The sequence below is a fragment of the Gossypium hirsutum genome, chromosome D09 (assembly GCF_007990345.1).
Source record: "Gossypium hirsutum isolate 1008001.06 chromosome D09, Gossypium_hirsutum_v2.1, whole genome shotgun sequence".
NCBI classification, from domain to species: domain Eukaryota; kingdom Viridiplantae; phylum Streptophyta; class Magnoliopsida; order Malvales; family Malvaceae; genus Gossypium; species Gossypium hirsutum.
In genome coordinates this window covers 39,594,597-39,610,584 of record NC_053445.1, presented here as the reverse complement: position 1 = coordinate 39,610,584, position 15,988 = coordinate 39,594,597, and the positions used below count along the sequence as shown (strand labels likewise).

Below are 15,988 nucleotides of genomic sequence, written 5' to 3'. Positions count from 1 at the left end.
AATAAACATGTATAAACTAGAGGCATCCAATTTGAAAGAAAAAAATTATCCCATCTTGGGTCCTACCATCCTCTCATCTTTGTTCTTACTATTTGCTCATCTTTATTATTATTACAGCCCCTCTCTTTTCTTTAATCCCTTGTCCTCTCTTTTTTTTTAATCCCTTGTGTCCTCTCTTTTCTTTAATCTCTTGTCCTCTCTTTTTTTTTAATCCCTTGTGTTAGGTATTCACCACTTCAAGTGTGACTTGAATTCAAATCACTTTAGTCGCGTTGCTGTTAGAACTTTGTCATGCATATCATAAACATCATAATCATGAATTCACAGCCACCACATAATTTTGCGATTACTCATTAATGGTAGTGAAAGAATAATTGTAAAGTTACCAATAATTAACTATCAATATACCTAGGACCAAACAATCAATTTCAATTCGATTAGTCCAATTTCTCACCTGGCCATTGATCAGATTTTGGTCTCAATTGATTCGAGATTGTTCAATTATTCCATTTCAAAGTTCATATTTCAGTTGGTTCAAGTTCGTCAAATTTGTTCAATTTTCAAAACTGAATCAATCGAATGCTCATTCCTAAGTCCTAGTACCACACCATTCAAATTGACTTCGAAAATATAGCCACTGTAAAATCAATATATTGTTTAGCGGTATACACACCAAACCTAGAAAGATGTTTCTCGACAACCTTCACAGTAGTTGCCACTGGCAAAGTCTACGTGATGCCTAAAAAATCTACAGTACAGTTCCAAGGTTTTTTGAATCCATGATCTCATCCAAAAGCCTGCTGCTCATATGATCTTAGAAAGACCCTGTTTAATCAGGCACTCACTCCTTTTTTGACGGTCCATAACATTGGGAACTTGGTGAAGATCGAAATACATAAGATAACAAGATGATTCTGTCTCCGGTAATCATTAGTCAGCATCCATTTCTTCCAATGCAGTCCTAGCTGCAACCTTGGCTTCCTCTAAAAGGTCATCAGGAACCTGAAATTTTGTGAAGTGCCAAAAGTAGTCAGATGGAAAGCATAGAAAAAGAAAACCGATCAAGGACTTTGCAATAAAACTTCCAAACGACAACTAAATTCTGCAGAAAATAAAGAACATGTACATTTATCCATGTCGTTTTAAATATGGTTCTAATGACCATTTATAGTTGATAAATTTCAGATTCCAGCGCATGAAACAAGCATGACAAATCAAACTATGCATAAGTATAGAAGTGGATAAGATCATGGCACCAACACTGTTTATTTCCTTCAACATAGTAACTTTATAGTTTGTCAGGCTATGAAGAGAGAACAAAAAGTGGAAAGTGGCAAAATATGATTAGAACTGAAAGCCTCATGCAATAGATTAAGTAAAAAACAAAAAAAAAATATCGTTGCTTTTGGCATATCAGACAAATTTATAAATGTCAATGTAAGATGGCTATGTATGAAAGTATTTGCTCCAAGGAATAAGTAACCCAAATTTTCTGAGTTGGGAAAGTGCAGAATTTCAAGAACAAGAATCTTATGAGATGCAGGGAATCTCTTATGAGAATCATCCATGAGTGAAACGAAGGTGGCTTTTACATAAGGATTACATGTCCCCAACTTCCATGAAATACAAGACGCTCATTGAAAGATAAGAAACTGAATAAAACACAAACATAATTCAATTCGTATAGCCGACTGCATGTAATTGCTGTTAGTCAATGAAGCTAGCAAAAAGGCAGAAAGTAATGTATGTCCAAAATGGGTATCAGGAATTACCTTTTGATGTTGTTGCTTTGACTCATCACAGACCCAACTCATCTCCAGTTCAAAGGCCTTGTCCTTCGCTTCATCATGTACTTTGTAGATGCTGCTCAATGATAACTCAAACTATGAAATCTTATACATGCATTCTCAGAGAAAGGAAAATGTTATTGTGCATATGCATTGTAAATGTAAACAAATACAATTCCAGCACTTTGCTTGACACCATCTTAGTCATGGTAGATGGTTATTTCCAAGCAGAGAATTCGACCTACATTTTTATAAATATGTTCGATATCGTGCACAAGCACCAGGCTTGTCATAGTACTAGACCAACATTACAGAAAATAAATAAATAAATAATAATGGAAAAGGAACATCAACATGTTCTCTAGATTGCCACTTAATGCAGGAAAAGAAAGAAGAATCATTAACATTCAGAAAAGAAGATATAAGCAATCGTCTTGAAAGGTAAGAAAGGAAACTGAAAAAATATACATAACTTCAATGAACCACCAATAACACAACAGATTCCTAATAAGTTCATTAAAACAGAAACTGCAAGGAATTAAGATAGACAAACTAACATTTTGGCTACTTCAATAACCCCTTCCCTGCAGGTCATTTCTGACAGCTTCAACTTTTCAATTTCCCTGTCCACGTAGACCATGCATTTGTAACCTTATTAGTTGTTTAGTATTAGTATTAATATTACTGAGAGAAATGATTTATGTAGCCAACAAAATAGTTTAGACTCAAAGTTGTGTTGACTAGATTTTGAGTACTCATGGACCAATGACAACTTGGCAAGTAATGAAACAATATACAAAGGATATGTTTCTTTTTTCATACATCCACTTCAACATTTCATCTTTCCTTTTTCTCTCTCTATTTTCTAATGCAAGTTTGGAATTAAGGCCACTAGCATGGATCAATTAGGGAAACCATGTGTGATTAAAGGATGCCAGAAATATTTTGCAGATTAGACTTCAGAGAGAAAATGAATAAAGCCCACCAAAGGCTTTTCAGCTGGACGTAAAACATCTGGCAAAGAAAGGTTTGGGCAAAAAAATCATGAAAGAACTCCACTAGCTTAAAATAGTTGGCAAAAACAAATGTTTCACAACATTCAATGCTCCAATTAGTTCATTTAATTAGCTAGCATGAACAGATGATTTTTATCAATTTTCCTCCAAATTTTACAGCATAAAAGAAATAAACTTATAACTATAACTTACGTTTTGGCAGCTTGCTTTCCCTTCCCAATTGCAGCACCAAAATATCTCTACATAAATTTTAACAAGCAAAACAGTAAACAAGAACAACATTATTGACTAGTGAAAAAATAGTACACAGATAACATAGTAATGACACGGAAAGAAACAAAAGAAACTCTAATTGGGGCCTACATAGGAGATGCCAGATGGTTCAACCATATATAATTGGGGACCATCTCTGTCATAACCTCCGAGAATTATCCCACAGCCGAAGGGCCTGAGCCACCAGTAAAGGGTGCATAAATGCACATAACTTGCAACGCGTTCAGCAAGTTCTTTGACAGGAATGGGTTCACCATAGACACTTCACAAACACCAACAAATGAAACTTATAATTAGATGGACACATAACAGGTAAATTTAAAGCTGAACTTATGGAACTGAGACTTAATAAAGTAATGAAGAGGGACAAAAACCTTTGGTAATTAGTAGCTTCAGATTTAGCACGGGCCACAATTTGTCTCCCGTCAGCTGCTAATCCAGCCACTGCCTGAATTACAGAATTGAACATCAACGAGAAAAAAGGTGGTAAGAGCCCCAAACGATAACATTGAAAAATGTGGGTAAAGATGCCACTGATTTAAAGCTAAAGCTGAAAGAATAGTGAATACCATGCCGGAATGACGATGAACCGAGTGGATTCTACGATTAGAACCAGGTAACATCATCTTTGATGCTATCAGCTTCTCCACTCCCTAAGATAGTAACAGCCATTTCAGTCTACACCCAAATATTTGGTGCTGCTAGTTTCTTTGATCATCAAAATAAGCAATTGAGGAAAAAAGGAAAAGAGAAAATTAACCATAACGATCCCATCTTTGCATTTAATTCCAATCACAGTTCTGCAAAAAAAAAAGGAGAAAAATATGTTTTTGAAAACAAAATTAGAATTTTGACACCCTAAAAGAGATCTATAAGATACAAGAATAAGAAGGGCAGACCCGCTGTTATCGACGGCTTTGGCGGCGTACTCGATCTGGAAAACGCGTCCGTCGGGAGAGAAAGTGGTGACTGAGAGATCGTAACCAGTTCCGATGCTGCTCATCTTTGTTTCTTCTTCTCTGCTTTTTTCCCCCACACTTGAATACTTTGCTCTTTTTGCTGCTTTTGTTTTTTTATATAAATATTGGAGCTTTTCTTTCTTCTCAAGACATCATACCGATGGGAATGGGCCTAATCCATCCACTGAACCTCTCCCCATCGCCACACAAAAGCCCTAAGTATTGGGTCGGGCTAACCTTCACCTCCCCATCCCCTGGCCAAATTAAGAAAAGAGAAACTATACCTAATGTCACTAAACTAAATTTACAATTTGGTCACTTAAGTATAAAAAGTTACATAATGGTTAATGACTTATTTGAAAGTTTTTATTTAAGTTATTAGGTTATTAAGTTTTTTTTGGCATAATACCAAAAATAACCCCTAACATTTGATTCTTTGGTCACTTTGGCCATTTATTTTTTCTTTGGAGCACTTTAACCCCTAACATTTAATTTTTTGTCAATTTGGTCTATTTTTAATGGGCATGCTGATGTGGTTGTTAGTTGACTAACGATCAACTTTAACCGCTAACGTGGTGATCCAAATGTAATTAAATGTTGACGTGGCACTATTTTAGTCACATTTGGACCATCACGGCGGCGATTAATGTTGATTGTTAGTCAACTAACGGCCACGTCAGCATGTCTGTTAAAAATAGACTAATTTAACAGAAAATTAAATGTTAGGGGTTAAAGTGTTCTAAAAAAAGGATAAATGGCCAAATTGACTAAATAGACACGTTAAGGGCTATTTTTGGCATTATGTATTTTTTCTAGTTTGGCTAGTGAGCTCCAAGCGATGATTCGATGATTGGTATAGTTGGTCAGTACTCATCAATGAGTTAAAAAACAGACTTGGTGGTCAGTACTCATCAATGAGTTAAAAAACATACTTTTGATCCAAGTCGATCTAACAGGAGATCAAAGAATAAAGTTTTTTGGACTTTGGTTCATAGATTTGTGAAATTCAAAGTTGTTTCATGAAATAAAAAATTGAACTATAGAAGAGAAAGGAAATGAGAACTTTCAATTAGTGTAGACAATGCAAACAAAGAATGTCATACAATAGCAATTATAATAGTATAGTGACTTAAATGAAAGCTTTCAAATAACTCAGTGACCATTTTGTAACTTTTTAAAGTTGAGTGACCGAAACATAAATTTACTAATAGTTTAGTGACATTGAGTGCAGTTCATTCATTAAAAAATAGAAAAACTAAAAGCTTTTATTTAGATAAAAGCAATGTTGTTGCCTACAGTGTTGAACGTAGTAGTAAGTCAATATTGCACTCCAATAAGAGAATGCAGATTCAAACTTTAGAGAACATATTGTTGTAGGGGCAACCACAAACCTCGAGTATGAGATGTATCGGTGTTGGAAAAATATGGGTATCACATATATAATAAGCATAATTACATGTTATTATTTACTATCATAAATATATTAGTCCAAATTAAAAGTGATCTAATTTGGTTAAAATTTATTGGGCTTCAATTAATAAATAAAGTTTGGGTCAAAGAGTATGTTTTAAATAAGAAGTTATCTGATACATTTTTGTGAATTTGACTAAGTGTTTTGTGTGATAACAATCATGATCTGAATCTGGTGAATCGAGTCAGGTTAAGGGTGTTACATCCTGGGTCTTTTTGACCTAGTACTCTATAATATGACCCAACTTAATTCAGTTTTTCTATTTCTCAAAATACAATTTAATATCTACATATTAAATAAGTTCTCACCCCAATTTTACCCTAGTAAAATTTTAATAATTTTACTCCCGGTAGAATTTTGATGATTTTACCCCCAATAAAATTTTGACGATTTTACCCCCAATAAAATTTTGACGATTTTATCCCTAATAAAATTTCGAGAAAATTCGTTCAATATGTCACAACTAAACATGTTCACTATGACCGAATGATTTATTTTCATTTTCGGGCTTCAAAACAGTCAAAAAACATAAACTTACTATTTTATCATTTTTTAAGTAATCCTATATAGGATTGTAAGTTTCCATTTTCATTTTCATTTCTATTTCCATTTATGGAAACTGGAAACCTACATTCATTTCCAAATGATTCCATTTCTCCATTTCGGAGAAAACCATAACCATTCCTGAATGTTTCCCTTTTTTTATTCTATTCAAACACTCAATTCATTTGTGGTTTAAATGAGCTAGCGGTGGAACCGATTGGACATATATAGTTGAGGTTCAAATGATTTATACTTATGTTTTGGCTTTTCGCCTATTAATTATAAACTCATTTAGTCACGAAGTCATTCCACTATAGTATCGTAACTGAGCTCTCCCCAACGACATACCATTACGAAAACAACTACTCAGTGTTCGTCTAATGACATTGTTATAAGTGTGTTACCCTCATAGGATATCATTGATCTCTTTGAGATAATATCTGCTCTCCCAATATGATTATATTTTATCTCATGCTAATCATTACATATTCCTTCAAGAAAAGTCAATCACTATTAAATAGTGATAAAGTCATCCATCACAAAAGACGGACGACCTATGACCACGTTTACTTTTCATCAACCATATAATGCCAGTGAGAGGATATCATTTACCTATGTTTTGGGTTATGAATTCCACTATTGTGAATGACTCTACATACAACATAAGTCATACAACCAATGCGTTAGCTTTCGGTTTCTTATCTATTTGAACTCAGACTTTTACTTACATCAAAGTGTACAAGTCGCGCATATACAGTCCACCATCCCCTCAGGATTCAGGTATGTCACACTATGAACGTCACAAGTGATTAAATCCATAAAACCGATTAAGGATCTATTCTGCTTGGGTCATGTCTGATATATTGTCAGTCTAGTCAGTCATATTCATATCTCTATCATTTGGTAGTCATCCGCTCTGATGTCCAAGATAAGACATCCCCCCAATTGGACTTGATAGTCAAAATATTAGTCTTTCAATCGGTTTGCTCATTTCTGATTAGACTAAGGATATGCTTAGGTTCGTGTACTAATACAAGCTATCTTTCTGTACTACGGTCCGACCACGTAATACCGCTTAGTATTAGTTAAACATTAAACAACCAATGAGCAACATTTGCTTCCATTTTGCTTTGCGTGCAAAAACTAGTTGAGGATAATAATACAAAGTATATTGATAGTAATAAATGAATTTGTTTTATTAACCAATCTGTTTGAAAAATTACAAGTGTATATTGATGAAAATACCACACTTAGGGCAACATATCCAATAGTAATTTTCATGCTACACATTCATACTTGGTCTATGTCAAATGGTTGTGTTAATATACTTGATCAGGGATGGTTTTAATTACGATATATGTAACGAAAGTCGCCTTGATTCTATGTTAACATAATTAATGGACGAGATTGTTTGGAATACCTTTTGGATATGATAGTAAAGTTTTGAACTCATAAGGTTATATAACGACATGTAATTATAAGATAATCGGTATATATGTGGTCCAAGTGGGAGATTATAGGAAAAATATGGACATCACATATATAATAAGCATAATTATTATTTACTATCATAAAATATTAGTCCAAATTAAAAGTGATCTAATTCGGTTAAAGTTTATTGAGTTTCAGTTAATAAATAAAATATGATTTAAATATGTGTAGATACTCTCGTAACTAATTTGTAATTGATGATGGACTGATTAAAAATTAAGACTAATGTGCAAAAGTTATATATTAGAATTATGACCCCTAAATTATACATACGTAACTTTTCTGACATCTTATCTTTAGAAAAGAGTCACATTCTTTGAATTACTCGTGTGTTAATTTGAAAGATCAACACCATATGACTCAAAGATTTTACGATATTAATGGATTCAGGTATACTTCTGCATCTAATTTTATTCTTGATAATTTGATATGACATATCATAATTTATTAAATTTTATATCTAATATTTTTTTTTATTTTAACAATGGATTCAAAACAAAGACATAATTTTGAGCAAACTTCTCAAAACAACTATTAAATCAAAAATCGAAATTGATTAACAGATCAAACAGGTTTGTTATATTTATTACAAACAACAATATAATTATGAGCCCAAACTCATCATATGTACCTTAAATCGGACAAAACCCAACATAAAAAAATAAATGTAAAAAGATTGTGAAAAAATTGTTGATGAAAAAAGTGAAAAGCCTAAACCATGATATATTAAACTGTGAAACACTTTATATTTTACTAGTAATATTGCCCCACTATGCAGGGCTGTACTTTTTAATTTTTTTAATTAAAATTGATATAATTAATAAATGAACCGTCAAATTATAATAATTTATAATTTTCAGGTTAAAAATTAAAATAATTATATTGATTGAATAGTATTTGATGTTTTAGTCTAATTATATTTTGAGATTCACTTTTAAACTTGGATAAAAGGTAAAAATGAATATTTAATTTATGGATTATAAAAAAATTTCATCAAATAGAAAATATAAAAAATTGGAAATTTTGAAGCAATGTCTCGAATATAAAGAAAAATATTGATAATTTTTTTACAGAATTATTATGGTGCACATTGTTGAGGAAGAATAAAATTCACAAACACGTTTTTAGTATATCAAAATTAAAATTAGTATTTAATCCTATGTGATGACTTGATGGTTAAAATTATTTATTGTCCTACGTGTGGCCTAGATTTGAGTTGTGTTAATCGTGTTTGTTATTCGAGTTTTATCCTGTAATTATAATTAAAAAAAACTAGTACTGACATCGATGCTAAATATTTTTTAAAAAAATTGTTGGATACCCTTTGGAAAATAAGATTTTATATTTAATAAATAATTTGTGTATAAATTTATGTAAGGCCATTTGTATTTATTTTAATATTTGTTTATGAGGTGTCATTCCATGGTCAATTGGTCGTATATTTTATATACAAATGAACTTTAAAAATATAGAATACTTAATTCCAAAATGAAGGTTATTAGCTTCTCTAAATAAATAGACAAAAAAATAACGGGCACGAATGCATCTTAAACCCTAGAAGTCTAGAGTCTTCTAATTTTGTTGTTGTCGTTTAAAGTCTAGAGTCTAGAGTCTTCCAAACGTTAAGGTGAGGGGGTATTTTCGTAATTCAACAGAAACCCTGAATCCATCTTAAACCCTAAGATCTCCCCATTCTTCCAATCATCTCCTGTAACAGCCAATCCCGTCGCACAAAGAACCTCTGTTTCTGCCCTTCTCTAACAACAAACATGGCAAAGCGATTGATTCCTTCATTTAATCGCATTTTGGTTGAGAAAATAATCCCTCCTTCTAAAACCAACTCTGGGATCTTGCTTCCTGAGAAGACCCCCAAGGTTTTTATTTTATCCATCAATTTACTCACTTTGTGTTGATGTTATTTTTTTTTCTTCTAATTTTGTGTTTCCCCCATTTGTTATAGTTGAACTCTGGAAAAGTGGTAGCAGTTGGACCAGGAGCTCGAGACAGAGATGGGAAGCATATCCCAGTTAATCTGAAGGAAGGAGATACAGTTCTTTTGCCTGAATATGGTGGCACTGAAGTCAAGCTTGGTGAAAAAGAGTTAGTCCTTTGTTTTACATCTCCTTTTTCATGCTATTATATCTTAATGTTTTGTATGGTTGTGTTTTTTTTACTACACTAAGCTTGTGATTGGTTGGTGCTTTTCTTTTTTTGAGGAGTTATTTAACGCTTAAAAATGTTTAACACTCATTTGCTGTTCAGCAAGTTGAGGTGCTTTGGGTGCAATGCAGTAATTCCTCTAAAAGGTTCACCTCATCATTATTGTGGGCGTGTGTATATATATTTGCAATATTGGAATTGGGGGGGGATACAGTAGAAGAAAAAATCTTTGATTAAGTACTAGTTTCTGGTGAAGTCTTTAGAAGTGTGTTCAAGGTTATAAAGCCTCTAGGATAGTCAAGATACATCTCCGCCAATGGTGAACCTGGGGTTAATGAAAACAAGGTGTTAATCGGCAATCATGGACCGTGGCATCAGATTATAATGTATGACCTTGGTTTTTTTCCATACTTTACTACCTTGGTTTTTTTGACAATTAGTTATCAGTTTTTTTGTGGTTTATAGTCTGCAGTCGAACTTTTGATTCTTGAATCCTTTGAAACATCACAAGTTGTTGGTGGATTCAATTCCGAAATCTAGATGCTGGAGGTCAATGAGAGCAAACCACATTCTTTGCTTGCTGATGGCATATAATAGAAGCAATTATCTATGCTTGTATCATCGTTTGACCTTGTTTTGAACTCAAGTGCTGCATGGAGTTGGTGGATTTAGGGTTCTGCAAACATGATAACATCTTGTTAACTATGTTATCTGTTCTTCATTTTCTAAGATTAATCTACCCATTCATTGGCAGTTACTTCTTTTCAGTTTTAACATGTTTTCTTCTTAACCCATTGTTCAGGTATCACCTATACAGAGATGATGACATCTTGGGAACCCTTCATGACTGAATTTTGCGGCTGTGGGACTGGAGAATGATTCTCATTCAAATATGTCTCTGTTCTTGAAGGAAACAAATATTTACCTTGGACTTGTGACTCTATCAGTAATTTTACATGTTTTAAGACTTTTTATTCGTTTGAAGGCATTTTGGATGAGGAATGTTTTCAAGAATTTTACTAGCTATGGGGAAAAAATGTTGCTAAAATCTTCAATCAATAATCTCTTCCATTTTGGTTTTATCCTGCTTATTCCTAAGCATTTTCATACGGACAAAATTGAGTTCAACGATGCACAAAACCATATGATAACATGCATGGAAATTAATACAGCAAGAAGGATTACCAAATTTGGTATTTAATAATTGAGTAGGTTAAATGCCAATGGTTGCCATCTATTAATCCTAATCAATCCCTAAATTCGTCTCCTCTCTCTATATATAAAGGATCTTCTTAAAAGGAAATTCCCAATGTGAATAATATGTAAAATGTTAAATCCGGTCTTGAGCTGATGTTAGGGATGGCAAGAATATCTGACTTTAAGGTCAGGTTTCTTTTAGAAATCAAATCTGAGGTCAGAGTTACGGTTTATTCTAAAACTGCATCACCTTGACCTGAGATAATTACGAAATTACCTTAAAAAATGTTTCATTCCATAGTTAAAGGTGAAGTCGAGACATATACTTTCAACCGCAACAGTAACAGGGAACTCATAAATACTAATATATATGTTTGCTACATCAACTACATTTTATTTGCTTGCATCCTATATCCCTTTATAAAATCCTCCCCACCTTGCCCCATTGCCAGCTAGTTGCTCCAATTTCCGCAACTACAGGAGACAACAAGGACTTAAAAATCTTCAATGAGCTGAGAAATTTCCATGCATTATTACAGGAACCTATTGATCTAAGTATACAGCTTTATTATTTTTTCGGTCTTTATAATTACAGAAGAAAAAAACAACTATGCTATTCAAAAAACAAAGGATGAATAGTTTCAATATGGTAAAGAGTAACATCAGAAATGTCTGATGAGTGAACGATAGAGAACTAAAACAGAAATGGGCAAAAGCCAAAAATAAGCTCTTCCTCATTTTCCCATGAGTAGAGACGCTTATGAGACAAGCTGAGTATAAAATTGAAAGTCTAGGATGTCTTAATCTTTTGAATGTAGGTTACATTGAGAATGACTGTCAAATACGAAGAAACTCATTTAACAATGCACAACAAGAATGATTTTTTGATCATAAATTTTCCCAAAACAGGTTCTGCAACTTCTTCATAACCAAGAAGGGGAAAAAAAACAGACGAAGAAAAGAACCTAACAATATAAAACAGGTATTAGCCATGAAGGGACTATCTCTTCAGCAGTTTCATGAGTGTAGGAACTTCTGAGCAGCTTCAAAACTCAGCCCCTCGTACACCTGCAAATGATTAAAGATTTTGAAGTTTTGTCCAATCAAATATCAGAAATTGGAAATTAATCATAAAAAATATTCAATGGTTATGTGGGATTAACTAAAATAGACATACAAGTTTCCTGTGAACGTGTTGAAAAGCCTTGCAAAGTTTGTCTGCCTCTGCTGCACCAACCTATGTCAGTCAACAAGTAGCCATTATTAACATGTTTAAAATGCTTCCAGCACCAGATTGTCATTAACTATTATTAAGCATTGGAACTGTATCAACAGTAAACCAAAAACGTACTATGACAACAGTAATTTACAATCAACTCAACAAAAATATCCCATAAGAACCTCAAAACCAAGAAAAAGATGATAACATTTGGGGTTACAGGCAAGAACCATTTCAGTAGCAAAAGCTCTTTTATGGATGATTTGGCATGTAACTGCAACATGCATAACTGCTGGCTACTGCAGAGACAAGATTCGATTCAAACTTTTTTTCCTGCTAATTTCTATTCTTATCACTCTGGGTTCCAATCTATATGACCTCTGGGTAGTAAAAAGTAAACCTCTTCAGCAAAGGCAGGTAGTGACCTAACCTTTAAGAGCCTGTACAAGAGAGGAGCCCTCTCTTTCTTAATTAGCATTGTATGGTTATTATGCATCAATGGTAAGTAAAACTGCAGTTTTCTGTTAATCATTCCCAAAAGAGAGCACATAAAGCTTAAAAGGCTTCATTACTGCTATGCATTATGTAGAGTAGGACAATAAAGGTTCTATGTCATAAGAAATGCTCACTCTAATAAACAATATAAAGCATCAAATTCAATTAAATTAATTAATAAAAACTAAATAAAATACTTTAAAATTTATCTTCTTTGAAGCAGAATACTTCTAGTAATTTAAAAAGAAAAAATTCAAAGGCACAAGCCACAGTTGCCCCATGAGAATAGCTGACAAGATGGAACTCTTGGTGTGAGTCATCTAGGACCACATATGCTTTTCACCATGTTTATCGTTAAAGCACATAAATAATCAAAATTTTAGCAATTACCATGTATTCACTCTATAGTCTATATCATCACAAATGATAGCCCCAGAACTATTAAAAAAAGGTTATAATGTTTCCCATGACACTGGTGGATAGCCGGATCTCTTGATGCAGCACCATTGAAGACAATATTAGGTGCTTTGCACCCTCAGTTATTATTAGAGCTCATAACCAACCAAAACTTTTAATTCAAAGTATTCAGTAATTATCATCACAAGAGGTTTGAGAATTGTCAATTGTATAACTAATAGAAAAGATCTTCAACTATGGCATAATAGAAAAAAGGCTGAAAGAGAAAAGAGATGGTGTCAGAATAATGGTTGAAAGAATGTAAAGGCCCCTCAAGAATCAAATTATTGGTGTTGTAGAAGCAATCTCACTACGATGGCTTATTACAATTTAACAAACTTTGTTGACGTTTCAAGCAACAAAAAAAAAAAGAAAAGAAAAGAAAAGGAAAAATCATGGAAATTAAAGACTTTAGGAAGATTTCAGGGAGCTATGCATGGGAATTAAGGACCATGGGAGGGAGGATCATTAAGTACTGAGAAAATCAGATGGCAGGAAACATCTACAAATTTTAGTTACATGTCGGTAAGTAACACATTCTGCTTAAAATTTTGTATCTGAACACAAAAACCACGTTGGTACTACTTTTACTTCTTTCTTTAATTTCATTAATCAGAAAAAGTATGAGGTTTGTTTTCAGTGGAAGAAAAGAAACGTTTTGATTCCAACGATACCTTGCCTCATCAAATCCACAATATTTCTTTAATTTTAGGCATACCTTCTTCTCAGCTGTCAACTTTAGCTTCTGCCAGAACTTATCTGTCAAAAAGAATACATGCATGTAAACAAAAAAGTTGCAAGACTATATTTCAAAAAAAGAAAATGTAAGCCGTCCATTATTTCCCCAAAGTTTAACATATAAATGGATCAATTGACAACAGATCAAAATTCTTATCCATACAGTTTTATGGAGATATTTTATTCTATGGACTGTGTGTAATAACTTACCGTGCAGATCAGTTCCTTGATTCTCTGTTTCTTTTCTTTCATCATGCCATGCATCTTGCCAGTCCTTAATCTGTTTAGCAAATGAAAAACATGACAAGCTAGCATATAACGGAGACATTTCAACGGAATACTACAAACATTGATCAATTATAGAAAGAGGAGTAAGGGGATGAATCAGTTTTAGTAAATACCGCCTCATTTGATGCTGAACAAGAAGCTGCTTGTCTAGATGAAGCAGACTCGGCCTGAAACATTTAAAGATAATTTCAAGCAAAATGAATCTAAAAATTTAGTATCAGAATGACTGCTGTCATAACCGTAAACATTATTGCATGCATCAACAGCTTTCAGTTATAAAAATCGGAAATTACATAATTAAACTAGAAAACTGCCACCCGTCAAGCAATTTGTGAATGCAACTAAAGCCAAGTAAGAATCTCAGATGTTTCTATTCAATAGTGAGACAATTAAATCCTTAAACAGCTTAAAAAGGCATCATTTTGACAACATCGAGCAAAAACATTAGCACTAATAGAATTGGTTTATGCTTAAGTCCCGTAAAAACCCTTACAACACTCTCTTTCCAAATACAGATGCATGAAACACACAGATCATCAATCAAATCCAAGAAAAGGTCGTCACAATCACAAAAAAACCGATTTAAATATGGTAAGACATAAGATTATTATAGCACTGAAACAAAACGAGGATCTCTCAGAACGTTTTACATTGTGGAACTAACGCAATTCACAAACCTTAAACCTATCAATTCAGGGCGGAAAAAGAAGAAAAAAAAAGGTGAAATTGAGGGAAAATATCGATGAGAGAGCCAGAGATAAATGAACAACAAAAGAATTATTAGAATTAGAAAATGGTGTAGAAAAAATAAAGAGGGGTTTTGAAATTTACATGGTAATCACCAGATCGAACAACAGGGAAGAGATCAAGAAGGCGCCGAAATTCTTGTTCATCCATGTCTCCCAGCTGTTTGAGAATAATCCTCAAAAATTTGTATCTCCTTTTGACTGAAGGTTTACAAGCATGATTCTAATCATCTTATTATGACCAAACTGCCCCGGGATCAACAATGACTAGGAAAAAAGACATTTTATATTATTTAAAAAAACTTAAAAAAACAAATATAAGAGTAATTGAAATTTATATATTATATAAAATCAGTAGTGTTCAAGAGTTAATAGGGGTATTTTAGGTAGAATAAAAAAATAAATAGAAATAATTTAAGCATTAGAAATTAATAAAGATAATTTAAGTATTTTGTAAATAAAGTTAATTTTTTTTATAAATTTTAATTACTTACTATTAATTATTTTTATTTAATATAAATAAAGGTGCTTTAAGAGTATAAAAAATTAATAGGGTTATTTTAGGCAGAATAAAAAAACCAATAGAGATAATTTAAGCATTAAAAATTAATAAGAAAATTTTAGTTATTTTGTAAACAAAGTTAATTAATTTATTTATAAATTTTAAATTCTTATTATTAATTATTTTTTATATAATATAATAAGGGTACTTTGTTACGATTTCACTCCAGTCATTAGCCTTACCTTCGGCATCCTTCTCCTTATGGTTAAGGTAACGACTTTGGGCATGACTAGTTCCCATAGTGTGACAGGTGGTGTGTACAAGCCCCAGGAACTAATTCACTGTCGTATGGCTGACAGACGATTACTAGCGGTTCCAGCTTCATGCAGGTGAGTTGTAGCCTGCAATCCAAATTGCGAACGGGTTTTTGGAGTTAGCTCATCCTTGCAGGATTGCGACCCTTTGTCCCGTCATTGTAGCACGTGTGTCACCTAAGGCATAAGGGGCATGCTAGCTTGACGTCATCCTCACCTTCCTCCGATTTATCACTGACAGTTTTCTCAGGGTTCCAAACTTACGGTGGAAACTAAACACGAGGATTGTGGGACTTAACCCAACACTTTACGGCACTAGCTGGCGACAACAAT

At 33.1% G+C, this 15,988-nt stretch overlaps 3 protein-coding genes across 5 annotated transcripts; 1 reads left to right on the top strand and 2 right to left on the bottom strand.

Moving 5' to 3' along the window:
* Positions 1–616: 616 nt before the first annotated feature.
* On the bottom strand, positions 617–4,262 carry LOC107891461 (proteasome subunit alpha type-3). 2 transcript variants are annotated; one of them, XM_016816271.2, is made up of 9 exons: positions 3,976–4,262; positions 3,837–3,876; positions 3,646–3,729; positions 3,451–3,524; positions 3,167–3,338; positions 2,996–3,042; positions 2,345–2,410; positions 1,773–1,863; positions 617–1,002 (listed from the first exon to the last, which is right to left on the bottom strand). In XM_016816271.2, exons 1-9 carry the CDS (start codon positions 4,077–4,079, stop codon positions 931–933), a joined length of 750 nt encoding a protein of 249 aa, XP_016671760.1. In that variant the 5' UTR covers positions 4,080–4,262; the 3' UTR covers positions 617–930. The 2 variants fall into 2 exon arrangements, with proteins under 2 accessions (XP_016671760.1, XP_016671761.1); XM_016816272.2 differs by lacking the exon at positions 2,345–2,410.
* A 4,821-nt stretch (positions 4,263–9,083) lies between these two features.
* LOC107891462 (10 kDa chaperonin, mitochondrial) lies at positions 9,084–10,782 on the top strand. The gene is made up of 3 exons (XM_016816273.2): positions 9,084–9,414; positions 9,501–9,640; positions 10,503–10,782. The coding sequence occupies exons 1-3, from the start codon at positions 9,310–9,312 to the stop codon at positions 10,549–10,551; spliced, it is 294 nt and encodes a 97-aa protein (XP_016671762.1). The 5' UTR covers positions 9,084–9,309; the 3' UTR covers positions 10,552–10,782.
* An 892-nt stretch (positions 10,783–11,674) lies between these two features.
* LOC107891463 (uncharacterized) lies at positions 11,675–15,158 on the bottom strand. 2 transcript variants are annotated; one of them, XM_016816276.2, is made up of 6 exons: positions 14,925–15,158; positions 14,207–14,260; positions 14,016–14,085; positions 13,786–13,826; positions 12,075–12,134; positions 11,675–11,965 (listed from the first exon to the last, which is right to left on the bottom strand). In XM_016816276.2, the coding sequence occupies exons 1-6, from the start codon at positions 14,988–14,990 to the stop codon at positions 11,915–11,917; spliced, it is 342 nt and encodes a 113-aa protein (XP_016671765.1). In that variant the 5' UTR covers positions 14,991–15,158; the 3' UTR covers positions 11,675–11,914. The 2 variants fall into 2 exon arrangements, with proteins under 2 accessions (XP_016671765.1, XP_016671763.1); XM_016816274.2 differs by having other exon boundaries at positions 13,742–13,826; positions 14,925–15,105.
* Positions 15,159–15,988: the final 830 nt, after the last annotated feature.